General features: G+C 38.0%; 1 protein-coding gene across 1 annotated transcript in view; it reads left to right on the top strand.

Moving 5' to 3' along the window:
- The window catches only part of LOC150095686 (glyoxalase domain-containing protein 4), a 124,045-nt gene that overhangs the window by 64,966 nt on the left and 44,469 nt on the right, over window positions 1–14,610 (top strand). The window contains exon 5 of the mRNA XM_090409981.1: window positions 5,720–5,864. Coding sequence (XP_090266107.1) covers window positions 5,720–5,864 — 145 coding nt within the window. The remainder of the gene's footprint in view (window positions 1–5,719; window positions 5,865–14,610) is intronic.

The raw sequence follows: 14,610 nt of genomic DNA, 5'->3' as shown, positions 1-14,610 counted from the left end.
TGTTTATTTCGTTTCATTTCTCCTTCTTCTTCTGGTGTGATGGGTCGTTTTGTTGTACTGGTGTTGATTTCCATTTCCTCTGTTTCTGTACTGTTATTGTTGCCTTCCGATTCATTGGTGTAAGATTTCATAGTGTTCTGTTTCTTTTTCATCCTAATTCTCCCTTCTGCGTTCCTCCCAGTAGTCGTTGCGGTAACTGGCGGTTGGAGGGCTGGAAACTCTTCTGGTTCAGTTGTTTGTGGTTCGTTTACTGTTTGGCCGGTAGCTCGAGAGTCCTGTGTTGTGAGCTTAGGAATGGCTACTGCCACAGGTGTTATGGAGCCTCCTGCTCTTTCTGCAAGGGTCCTATTAGGACAAATATCTATTTTATGGGATGTGTTCCCACATTTACGGCACGGTGACTCACATTGATTCAATGTGTGTTCTGTCGATAAGCAGTTGCGGCATGTGTTGTTTTTCGGGCAGTGAGCGCTAAGGTGACCCAAAGCGGTGCACCGAAAACATTGTTTTCTTACGCCTGGATAATTGACTATTACTCTTGCTGAGCCTAAAAAAATCAAGTTGGGGACCTCGGTTTTCATCTCGATTGAAATGCTCACTTCCCCTGATTTCCACTCTGGGATATCCGCGTCTTGTCCGAATGTTACGTTTCGGACAGTCCCCCACTTGGAGAAAATGGTTTTAATGATTTCCTCCCCTTTCTCTAGATATTCGAGTGGAAACCTGTCAATTTTTATGGATTTTAAAATACTTCCGACTAGGAAGGGTAGGTATTTTTTCCCTTCACATTCTACGCCCTTAAAGAGCGTTTCTCTTGTTTCTATGTTGTTTGTTACTACTTGGAATCTACCCCCCCCCCCCCCCCGTAAGGGGTAAGCCCATAAATACTTTCTGCTTTGACGACTTTGAGAAGAGCTCTCACAAACGTCGCTTTGTCGATGTTTGGGTCAATTTCGATCCCGAGAGTACGAACTCTTGGCAAGAATTTCGACATTGTTTAAAAGCAAATACCTTACCAACGGAATAGCAAATTTCAGTCCCCAAAAGGAAATACCCTAAAACGGACCTGCACTGATTGGAACGAGGCCGCAAAAAATAAAAACCAACAAAAGAAAAACTAGAAGGGTTCTTACCAAACAATACTGTAATAGGAGCTCTCTCTCGGGATCTGGTAACTGGCAACTGGAATCCAAAAGAAGACTGGAACATGGAGCTTTCTCTCGGGGCCGCTAAATCTGGAACTTGAGGTCTCTTCAGTGGGAGCCAGGCCCAAGTCGAGATATCAGGCAGAAGCATTTGCAGGTCATCTCCACCTATAGGAATTGCCAATTGGTGTGCCACCCTTTTTTTAATAAATTACTCTGGATTTAGAGAAAGATGTTGAAAGTTTATTTTCCACTTGGTTAGAGTATAATAAATTTAGTTTAATCCTTTATCCAAGTGTGAGCAAACAAAGTTTGCGCCTGAAAGTATCTTCAGGACTGGGTTAAGGTGGTACACACCAGGGCAACTCGTTGCAAAGGTGGAGCAAGCTACCAACACTCCTATCCTAGTATCTCCTATAATGCAAAACACAGCTCCTTGCGGATATGTCTATTGTTATGCATTAAGGGAAGGGCCACTACCCAGACCGGTTTCGACCTTTATTGAGGTCTCTACAGTGGGAGCCAGGCCCAAGTCGAGATATCAGGCAGAAGCATTTGCAGGTCATCTCCACCTATAGGAATTGCCAATTGGTGTGCCACCCTTTTTTTAATAAATTACTCTGGATTTAGAGAAAGATGTTGAAAGTTTATTTTCCACTTGGTTAGAGTATAATAAATTTAGTTTAATCCTTTATTCAAGTGTGAGCAAACAAAGTTTGCGCCTGAAAGTATCTTCAGGACTGGGTTAAGGTAATACAACACCTTAACCTTAACCCAGTCCTGAAGATACTTTCAGGCGCAAACTTTGTTTGCTCACACTTGGATAAAGGATTAAACTAAATTTATTATACTCTAACCAAGTGGAAAATAAACTTTCAACATCTTTCTCTAAATCCAGAGTAATTTATTAAAAAAAGGGTGGCACACCAATTGGCAATTCCTATAGGTGGAGATGACCTGCAAATGCTTCTGCCTGATATCTCGACTTGGGCCTGGCTCCCACTGAAGAGACCTCAATAAAGGTCGAAACCGGTCTGGGTAGTGGCCCTTCCCTTAATGCATAACAATAGACATATCCGCAAGGAGCTGTGTTTTGCATTATAGGAGATACTAGGATAGGAGTGTTGGTAGCTTGCTCCACCTTTGCAACGAGTTTCCCTGGTGTGTACCACCTTAACCCAGTCCTGAAGATACTTTCAGGCGCAAACTTTGTTTGCTCACACTTGGATAAAGGATTAAACTAAATTTATTATAGGAGGCCAGTTGTGTTATGCTTGATTTTTCATTTGTGCAGCCTTGACACAAGTTTTGGAGAACCAGAGTTTAGTTAGGGGATGGCAGTTCAGAGGAGTGTGGGGAATGTATGTTTCCATGCCAGTGAGGATTACTTTGGTGCATATTTTGGATTGGGAGATTAGAAACAATAGTCCAACCATGGGAATGATGCGTAGAAGTCACAGAGGCTGTCCCATTTGACACTGTTATAATGAAAAACTACTCTTGTATGGGAGTAGCTGTGTAAGCATTGTTGCATGGGGGAGGAGATGAGCACTAGGAATTAAGTGGCTGGAATTAGGGGGTTCAGGCTCAGAAACATTCACTGTGTATTTAGAAGGGTCATTGATGAGGAAGAGATCTAAGGTGTTTGGGGAGTGGTTCATGTTATCTCGTATTCTGGTTGGCATGTGAACAATTTCATTTGGAATGGTATCAGTTGCTGGATGAGAAAAATATCGATAGTGCATGGGAAGCATTTAAAAAATACTTAAATGATGCAGCATCAGAATGTGTCCTGAAAGTTCAAAGAATAAATAGGGTAGGAGTTAAATGGATGTGTAATCTTATTAAGCGAGGGATTCATAAGAAAAGGATGCTGCAGAAGGAAATACCATGTGCATAAGGATGACGTCCTGAGAATCAGAATGTGTCCCGAGAGATCAAAGAGTAAATAGGGTATGAGTTAAATGGATGTGTAATTTTATTAAGCAAGAGATTTGTAAGAAAAGGATGCTGTGGAAGGAAATACCGTGTGCATAAGGACGACATCCATTATGAAAATTATATTATAAGTAGCAGGCTAGAAGAGTCGCAACTCTTGTATGGAAAGCTAAGTCAGCATATGAAAAGAAACTGGCTCTGCAAGCTAAAGACAACCCACAAGAATTCTATCGATATGCTGCAAGTAAAAGGAAGAATGAATGTGAAAGAATAACCTTTCTATATGCAGATGGTGTGACGGTGATAGATGCAAAAGAGGTTGTTCAACTAATGAGTTCCCACTTTTAACTAAAATCAACCTGGTGTATGCAACATTGAGCTCACTGGGTGAAGAAACTCTAGTGTATGAGGTATTAGAGCTCTTGCACAAACTAAATAAGAATTCAGTGATAGGGACTGATGGGATATCAGCACAGGTGCTAAAAGAGTCTTCGGCTGAACTTGCTATTTCTTTGACCAGGCTATATAATATGAGTCTCAGAACAGGAAAGATGTTGGAATTTTTTTTTCACTTGGTTAGACTATAATAAATTTAGTTTAATCCTTTATCCAAGTGTAAGCAAACAAAGTTTGCGCCTGAAGTATCTTCAGGACTGAGGCAACTTGTAAAGCACATCTCCTTGTGGACATGTATAATGCTACGCATTAAGGGTAAATATAACTTCTCCTTTGCTTCCACCTTAGTATCACCACCTCTGGGTCTAGCTCCCACTGACGAGACCCCAATAAAGGTTGAAACCGGTCTGGGTAATGACCCTTCCCTTAATGCATAGCATTATACATGTCCACAAGGAGATGTGCTTTGCATTATGGGAGATACTTCAGGCACAAACTTTGTTTGCTTACACTTGAATAAAGGATTAAACTAAATTTATTAGTTTAATCCTTTATTCAATCCACTACTAAGAATGGAAAGAATGTATGATAATTCCATTGCATAATACTGGTGCAAAGACTGATGTATCCAACTATTGACCAATTAGTATCTCAGGAGTGGTGGTGGTGAAGATTTTGAAAAAAATTAGTTAGGACTCCTATTCAGAAATGGGTTGACAGTGAATCTCTGCTTTGCAATGAACGGCATGGGTTTACTAAGGGAAGGTCATGTTTTAGCAACTTGCTCACATTCTGTAGTAATGTTACCATTCTACTGGACAAGGGGAAATTAACACAGCATGATATTTTTGGATTTTGGTAAGGCTTTTGACAGAATACAGCATGGTAGACTGTTGCATAAATGGGAGAATATGGGTTTGGATTATAAAATATTAGCATGGATAAGAGGATGGCTGATTGATAGATATCAAAAAATAGTATACAGGGGATGATGTGAATCTGCAAGATTCCACTGTTATTCAATCTGTACATTAATGATATATTGTGAAGGATTTGGCAGGCAACATATAACTATTTGCTGATGATACAAAGATAGATAGGATAATCAGGAAAACTGCTGATATGCAGTACTTATTGAATGATTTCAATAGGCCGGAATTATGGGAATGGGATAATGGATGTTAGTTCAATGTCAGTAAATGTAAAGTCATGCACTTTGGCATGATTAGATATCCAGTGTCATATTACATTGATGGGATTATGCTAGAAGAAACTGAGGCTAGGGATCTTTGAGTGTTAGTAGATACAAGTTGAAGTTCAGGTATCATGTAGCAAAGATTGCAAATACAAAAACGAAAGATAATTGCAATGCTGAAACGAACTCTCAAATGTAAAGATTAGGATATCATTTTGTTTCTTTACAAGACCTTGATAAAACCTCACTTGGACTATTGTGTACAGGTCTGGTCTCGTTGTTTCTGTTGTGATTCTGATACAGTGGTAATGTAAAAATGATAAGTTAAAAATGATATCAGAATTGTGGAATACTTATTATGAAGACAGGTTGAGAATTTGTAGACTACAGACACTAGCAAACAGGAAAAAGAAGGGCAATATGATCAAAGACTTACAAACTTCTGATAGGGATCATACAGGATTTCAGCTGATGGAATTTTTCATTTTATGGAGGGTGGAGAAAGGACAAGAGGACATCATTGGAAGCTAAGAATGAATGTCGCTAAGAAGGGGTGAGGTGGCGCATGATTGGAATGGATTACCATTGGATGTTGTGTGTGTGCAAGCAGTGTGAATGAATTCAATAATAAGTTGGATAGCTGGTGTGTGTAGTATGTGGCCTCTCTCTCGATGAATCCCTGACTGCCTGGAGGTCTCTTTAATATAATAGATAATTAAAGCCTGACAAAGGTACTACTAACATTTGTGATTTAATACACATTTGGTGCATGTGGGAGAAACCTACTGACCATCACTGGTCAGCAAAGAATTTGTAACTCATATCAAAACAGGTGGATTCAGTGTAGTTCAGGTTGAAAAATTTAAGAATTAAACTTGTTTTTTCCCAACAACATCTAGCACTAGTGTCAAAATATTAAAAAATAATAATAATAAAATAAAGAAAATTTAAAAAAAAACATATCCACCATTTTGAATATTTATAATTTTTTTTCTATATAAAGAGACATAATTTGTTATTGTATTTTTTTTCCCCTGAACACTAGGGTATTACAATAAAATCTAAACAGGTGATCGAAAATGCAAAGAAACATAACTGGCCAATAAAAGAAGAGAATGAAGAACATATAATGGAAGCACCTGGAGGTTATAAATTTCATGTACTGAATGAACTTCAACCTTCTAATTCAGGTTAGATGCTGTATTATTATTATTATTATTATTACCGGTATCTCCATGGAGTCAGTAGACTCATCGCAGGAGACCCAAACTAGCAAAACAATATCTGTCATATCTCTTCTTGAATTCATTTACAGACGAAGAGCTCACAACTAAGTCAGGCAATGAATTCCACTCATTCGCCACCCTCCAGGCAAAAAACCTTGTTCTGACACCCTTGTTACCCACACTCTTCTTTAATTTCCAGGGATGACCTCTTGTTCTTCCATCACTATCACACAGCTGAAACAATTCCCCTACATCAATCCTATAAAAACCTTTCAGTAATTTAAATGTTTCTATCATATCCCCTCTTCTCTGCCTATCATCCAACCTCTGCTATTCACAAGCTCTCAATCTATCAGTGTAGGGAGCATTTCTTACATCACTTACCAACTTAGTCACTCTTCTCTGAACCCTCTCCACAGCCTCCTCATCTCCAAGGAATCCAGGTGACCAGACCTGAGCACAGTAATCCAAATGTGGAAGTATCAATGTTTTATAAGCCATTTCCTATATCATTTATATACAAATTAAACAACAATGGCCCAAGCACAGAGCCCTGAGGCACACCACTAGTCACCTGCCTCGTCCTGGACTCAGCTCCTCCATACACCACCTTCTGGTATCTCTCCCTGAGCCATTCTCCTATCCATATCACCAATTTAGTATCCATTCCCATCTGCTTCAAGTTGCATAACAGTGTTCCATGGGGGGTATCCTGTCAAAAGCCTTAGCAAAATCCAGAAGTACCACTGTGTAGCCAATTCCTTTGTCCAATTCAGATGTCATTCTATTATGAAAAGTTAATAGATTGCTAAGGCAGGATCTACCTTTAGCAAAACCATGTTGGCCTCTATAGAGTATCATATCCTGATCCACCCTTTCTTGAATTTTGTCTTTAACCAACTTTTCCAATACTTTTACCACTACTCCTGAGATGGTGATTGGTCTGTAATTAACTACTGCAGTTTTAGAGCCACCCTTATGCGAAGGAACCACTTTGCCTAACTTTCACTCCCTAGGGACCATACCAGAGTTCAAACTTAACTTAAATATCCAAGTAAGAGGGGTTGATAATTCATTTGCACATTCACGCAACACCCGAGCTGATATTCCATCTAAGCCTACAGCAGTGTTTGCATTTAAATTTTGTAATATATTAAATACCTCTGATTTCTTAGCTTCAATTCTCACATTAGTTATTTCTACAGGTACAGAGATATCCTCACTTGGGTGATAGACTTTTGAAAAGTGATCACTCAGTAACTCGACTATTACATCTGATTTTGTCACCTCAATACCATCAGCACCCACTAAAGTTATCCTTCCGAAGTCATTCTTCCTTTTACTTGCCACATAGCGGAAGAACTCTTTGGGATTACCCTTCACCTCTTTGGCTAAGGTCTTCTCATAATCTGATTTAGCTTTTCTTACTATGCTGGTAACCTTCCTAGCTTGAGCCTCGTACTGCTCATGGATGTACTGATCGCCTTTCTCCTTGTAAATTCTCCATAACATTTTCTTTTTTTGCAGGTCAAGCTTGATACTACTGCTCATCCATCTAACGCCTGCCTTGTTTGACCTCCTGACCATGGGGACACAATCTGATATTGCTTTCCTCAGATACCTGCTGATTTTATCCCATGCAATGCTAACATCTTTCCCCTGCAATATGTTCTGCCATGGGAAGGCTGCAAGCTCACTCCGAAGCTTGTTATAATTGCCTAACCTGTAGTTCCGTATATACCCCTTCTTAACAGAAAATTCCACAGATTTTGCAACCTCCCAAGTCAACACCACATGATCACTTTCACCAATCAGAGGTAACGAGGACACCTTACTTATGCATATATCCTCTGAACCAGTAACCAGGTCCAACACTTTCACACCACGTGTCCCTTCAGTTATGTGCTGTTTCAAGTAATTATCTCATAGAAGATGTATGAGCTCTATTTTCTTTTTGCTATGTGATATTTCCTCCTTCCAGTTTGTATCACCATAATTGAAATTCCCCATAATAATCACTAAACCTGCACTCATTGCACTAATTTGCTGATGCATGAATTCAATATCTCCCCCTGTACTCCCTGGCCTATAGCAGCATCCAATTGTATATTTGGTTGCATTGGTCACTATTTCGCACCAGACCGCCTCAGATGAACTCTCATTCGCATGTTTATCATCTTGATATACTACTTTCTTTGGCTGCAACACATCAGCTATCATCAACAGTACTCCTCCTCCTGTTCTATCTTCTCTATCCTTCCTGAAAATACTGTACCCATCACACTCAATTCCAGTGACCACATCTTCTACTGACAGCCAAGTTTCACTAATGCCTACAACTTTTAGTGAGATTGCACTGACTAATGCCAAAAATTCTTCTCTTATTTCGAATGCGTCTTGCATTTGTATACAAAATTTGCAGATTCCCTCTAGATCTTGTACCAGCTTTAGAACTGATATATACGTCACTAATTTCAGTAGTCCCATTTCGATTTTTATCCTCTCTCTTCTGCAATTTATTCTGCGAATAAGGATCAATAAATATACAATCAGTGCTAAAGTTTCTCTCTCTTACACTCAACCATTTCAATATTAGTTTCCCTGCCCAATTACTTCAACTTGTTCAGAAAACAGTAACTTCTTCAATCGCTTATGTCCTTCCATGTTCAGATGCAGCCCATCTCTAGCATACAACTGTCTTTTTTCCTTCAAACACACTCCAAACATCAACAAATTCCAGACCTCTTTTTTTTGCACATTCTTGCAATCATATCATTCATTATCATCGCTCGTCTACTTAACTCGTAATTGTCAAAACGAGGCAGCACACACTCCCATTGACACTTTTCCTCTTCACAGTATCTAACAATGTTCTTAAATCTTTTCCTGCCCGATTTATACCACCACTTAGGTCATTTGTACCCACCATAACTATCATCTTGTCTGCTTCATGCCCTCTCTTTATTGTTAAAGCCACTCTTTCTATTGTCCCACCAGCCAAGCACTCCTCATGCATACCACTCTCCATACCCTTAATCATAGAATCACCGTATAACTTACCACTCTTAACTTCATTCAAGTCCACAGAAGCATTACTCATGGACTCATTTTCTATGCTATTCAGCATGACTCGTCCAGTTTCATTACTCAGCGCTCTTTTACTCCCCCCCCCTCCACTCTCACGACATCTCATTTCTTCTAGGCATCTTGTGGTTTTATTTTGTTGACTTCCAGTCACTCCCATACTATTTATTACTGCATCATTCACCAAAGACTCACCCATACGTAATCCTGTTCTAGTTACTTTAGCTAAAGTAATCTCTATTGTCCTAATTTCTCTGTTTAACACATTAAACTCAGTTTTAACTTCCACTATCTCCTTACTGAGCAATTCCTCATGCAGAAGATGAAGGTCATTTTTCATTTTCATGAACTCCCGCCAAAATTCTTCCACAAAAGTCCCAATGTCAGCTTCCATTCCTAAACGCCCCATCCTATCCCGACACTTCTCACATACGTCGACATTTTTGTTCTTCTCATTTAGCCAGACCGACCACAGATCCTTCAGCAGTTTTCACAACACATCCATTGCAAAAAATCTAACGCTGAGCCAGCCTTTCGTGTAGAAGTAGAAGTCCTGTGCACTGCTGACGTACATTTCTTGTTGGATGCCATCTTTACACGTTGAAGTAGTGAAACAAACAGCAGTGAAAACACAATATATACAACACAGTTCCAAACAATAACACCACTGAAGGACACTTGTATCTAACCGATGCACAACTGCAGCACAATTTGAGACAAAAAGCCACATTATATTTAAATTTAAAAACACGTTTTCTAGCCTAACTAAACATGACCACCACATTCACCAAGGACTCTAGTGCCGTGAGTATTGTAAAATCTTAGAATTGCAAAAGTTTTGTACTCTTCTTGAATGGTTTGGAAAGTCAATTTAATAAATTTAGAATAATGAGAATGACTTCTACAAAAACTTCTTTCCAAACTCATTTTACTCAATGAGTTTGGAATTAACATAAATTACGTACATCACCATTTACAATCCCAAACCCAATTTCCTGTTTCTAACAAAATCTCAGCTAATTGCTGCAAAATAGGTACTGTCCTATTTACCCAACTTGCTGTCTAATTTCTACTTCCATAATAGTGATACTTGTGCATTCATGCACTGAAATCTCATGCCAAAGACTGCGATATCTTGAATCTTCTTAATTTGATATTCTTCTCTCTCTCTCTCTCCTGCACTCAGACTACTCAAATCTTCTTTTGTGATTTTTAATGTGTTCCTAAAGTTAACTCTTAACAAACAAATTAAGAGGTAAGGGCATGTTCCTGTTTTTATTCTAATATTTTTATATTATACTACAAACACTGAATTTACACTATGAAAAATGTAAAGTGAGTGAGTCAGATTAATTGCAAATATATTTGTAAGGTTATGAGCTGCACATAATTTTGTTTCCAATACATTTTAGCCGAAGATCCATTATAACCAAGATGTATACTGAAGAAATTTACCATAAGAAAAATAATTGGAGAATAAAAAATAATAAATTGATAATTTGATAACTGAAAACTTCCTCAAATTTACTGGAATTGATGATAGGAACCATCACGTCACCATAAGAAGAATTGGTAAGATAAGAGGTGGAGCTAGTAGAGAAGTTTCAGAAATGCAATGAAGGTAAACTTATTCAATAAACAGCAAAATAGTGATTTAGGCATATTTCAAAATGGGAAATTGGACATTAAGTTATTTATGTCTGTGAGCCCACAGAAGGCTAAGGTACCAGCAGGCAAGAAGTATAAGAATTTTTTGAGTAACTAGAGAGGCTAGTTAAAGAAAAAGGTGTTGTTGGAGATCCGAATAACAGTGCAGGAAATGAATCTCAGACATATAGAAATGTTTACAAAAATTTGAGGAAACAAGCAGAGATAAAAGTAAGGGTAAGTACCTGCTGGAATTCTATTCAAGACATTGAATAGTCATTACTAACACCATGTTTCAACATAAAGGTGTGTGTGAATGCATGTGGAGAGAACACACAAGATATAAGGAAAGACTTATGAGAGTATTTACATGAATTTGAAATGGGAAGTGATCATCTCACTTTTAGTAAGATAGAAATCAGTATAACATAGGAAAGAAAAATATATATGAAGGTATTAAAAAGAACCACAGCTTTCAGTCATGCCAAATTTATTTGCCAGGAACTTTCTAACTATCTTTAAAAATATTATAACTATATTTTTTGGGTTGTTATTGGATTATATCCATTTAGTAAAACTGTTTCTTTGATAATTTCCAATTCTTGTTTTAGGGATTCTTCAGAAGAACAAATCTTGTGTGTGCTCTGTATACTAAAAATTTTATGATGCCATATTTTTGAGATGGATGGTGAGCTGGTGTATTATGGATATAACAACCTGAAAAAGTTGATTTTCGGTAGACTGAACTGAAAATGGATCCATCTTGTTTGTGCTGGATGTACATCAAGAAATACCTTTTCATGATTCCTTTTCTAGTGTAAACTTAATCTGAAGTTGCAGGGTGTTGATTTTTTGTAGAAATGAGTCGAGTTCAGGTTCTGTGTGACTCCAAACTGCAAAGTTGTCATAGACATAGCATAGCCACATTGTTGTGCCAACAATGTACTAACACAGTGGTTCCCAAACTTTTTCGAGTCTCGGCGCCCTTGCTGAATCCAGGTTTTCCCAAGGCACCCTATGTCAAATTCTAACAAGTACACTTAACGAAATAGTGAATACTTTTTTTTAAAATAAAGGGTTAGGTAAAAATAAATAAAACATGTATTTAAGATCACAAACAAAAGTGATTGAACAAATTCAACTAATTATCATTAGTGGGATGGATGGGCCTATGGATCACCACACATTTTCTCAAATCTTGGAATCAAACTTGTCATAGCCACCCTCATTTTCTTCTCCACATTGATTTTTGTGCAATACTTAGTTTTTATCACAGCGACTGCCAAAAATCCAGCTTCACACAAATAAGAAGTCGCAAATGGAATTAAAATTCTCTGAGCTTTTTCACTCAGAAGGGGATATTCATCTTTTACTGATATTCAGAATTCAGTTAATTCCATGCTGCTAAATTTTGTTTTCAACATATTGTCACAAGACAACTCAATAAGCTTCTCTTCTTCTGCAGTAGTAAATTCAGATGGAGCACTGGCATTAAATGGATCTTGAATCCATGTAAATTTATCGGTATTATCATTTTGAAAATATTTCTCAAACCAGGTGGTGAGCTGTGATAAGTGTTCTTCAAAAATGGATTTCATACCTTGAGAGAAATCAACTCCATTGGAGGTCAAAAACTGTTGCAACAAGGGGAAACATTCTTTGCCTCCGTCTTCATTCATTTTTCTTTTCCATAGTTTTAGTTTTTTTATAAAAGCTGAAATTTTCTCAATCGACTTTAAAAGTTGCATGTTACATCCCTGCAGGGAGAGATTCAGAGCATTTATCTTTTCAAAAATATCACATAAGTATGCTAGTTTTACCAAAAAATCTTCATTCACAAAATTTTCAGTATACTTGTGGTCTTCCTCTTTAAGAAAAATATAAATTTCCTCCCGCAGTTCAAACATACGAGACAAAAAATTACCACGAGAGAACCATCGCGAAGTGCTGTAGTACAACAAAGACGTGTGCTTGGATCCCATATCCTCACATAGTTTTTTGAAAAACCTTGCCTTCAACGGCTGAGTTTTTATAAAGTTTACTACATTCACTACATATTCTAAGACCTGGTTCAATGTAGGACTCAGATATTTTGACGTGAGTGCTTCCTTGTGAATAATGCAGTGGGTCCATAGTGCATCAGGGGCTTTGCTTCAAATAAGTGCCTGCAATCCTCCATAACAGCCGGACATAGAATGAGCACCATCAGTACAGATACCAATGCACTTAGTCCACTTCAAATTATTTTTGGATATAAAAGTATCGAGGATCTTGAACAAGTCTTGAGCCTTAGCACCAGCAGTGATACTTTTACAAAAGAGAAGGTCTTCTACATTGTTATTACCATCTATAAACCGTACATAGCAAATCAAGCGAGTATCATCATTATTATCTGTGGCCTCATCCAGCTGCAACCCAAATTCTTTCCCTTTTATTTTTTTAATTAATTGATCATTGAGGACCTCCGCTATGTGCTGTATTCTGCGACTGATGGTGTTATTGGACAAAGGCACTTTTGAAAGCAGCTTCCCAGCAGACTCACCTATCATAATGTTCACCGTATCTACAGCAGCCGGTAGAATGAGTTCTTCTGCGATGGTATGAGGCTTCTTATATTTTGCGATTCTATGTGCCACCTTGTAAGATGCTAGCAAAGTATTGATACATACAAAGCCAATAAAAAACACTATAAAGAAACATTGAGTCACTATAAAACCATAAATTATAAAATCAACTATAAACTACAGTTATTTTGAACTGGAGCTACAGTCCGTGTTAAAGTTCTATTGCTAGAAACCTGTGCACGTGTGATTTCATGAGTGCGCCAATATCTGACAGCAGAGCTAAAAGAGTCAGGCAAATTATAGCTGAGGTTATTGTATAAATGAAGAGGGTCCATGACAATCTCTTTACACTCGATTATGCGGCGTTCTACCTTGTCGTGGCATATGTGCAGGTTTGAAGTTGTTGTCCAGTTTATCTCATGTTGGCAGTCTTCATTATTTGTGTTAACCGAAAACAGGACATGGCTTGAGAGGGCACTAGCTCTAGTTCTTTTGTAAGCAATGTCTCTTTGGTGTTCCCCAAGACGTAGGAGGATGGACTTTTCCGTTTGGCCATAGTATGGTTTCGTGTAGTCACATGTGAGTTTGTACACACCTGGGAATTGTAGATGGTTGTGAACTTGTTTGTGATTGCTTAAACTTGATCTTAGTTTGGGAAGAGCAGAGAAGCACGTTTTTATGTTAAGCTTTCTTAAAATTCTGCTCAGTTTCTTGGCGAGCATGCTGATGTGGGGTCATCTGTATTTCTACTTTGTTTTGTTGTCGGTGATATAGTTGTTTATTGATACTTTTTGAAGAGTAGCCATTGTTTTTGAAGTTCCTTTTAAGATGTTGTAGCTCATTTTTTGGCTCCTCTTCCATGACAGTACAGACCTAGCATGATGCGCTAGAGTTGAGATGATACCCATCTTCTGTGCTGGATAGTGATGTGAGGATGTATGCAGGTATCTGTCTGTGAAAGATGGAGATTTTTATGGACTCAGGTGGTTTAGTAATTTTAACGTCCAGGAAACATAGAGATCCATTTTCTTCCATCTCCATGGTTAATTTGATCTCTTGATGGAAGTTGTTTAAGTGATTGAGAAAAGTGTGAAGATTCTCAATACTGTGTTCCCAGATGAGGATAATGTCATCCACATATCTAAGCCAAATATTTGGCTTAAAAGTAGAAGAGGAGATTGCCTTTTGTTCAAAGTCTTCAAAAAAGATATTCGCTAGTATTGGAGAGAGGGGCTGCCCATTGCTAATCCTTTATCCTGTTTGTAAAGTTTACCTTCAAATTCAAAGTAGCCAGAGTTAACAGAATGAGATAGCAGAGAAAACATCTTCTTTGAAATCTTGTTACTTAAAATATGGATATGTATATATATATACATACATGTGTGTATATATATATATATCCATATTTTAAGTAA

Source organism: Typopeltis vanoorti, chromosome 20 (genome assembly GCF_054136105.1).
Source record: "Typopeltis vanoorti isolate ZY-2024b chromosome 20, IOZ_Tvanoo_1.0, whole genome shotgun sequence".
Lineage (NCBI taxonomy): Eukaryota > Metazoa > Arthropoda > Arachnida > Uropygi > Thelyphonidae > Typopeltis > Typopeltis vanoorti.
The sequence above is the reverse complement of the archived record's forward strand: the minus strand, read 5'-3'. Positions and strand labels throughout refer to the sequence as shown.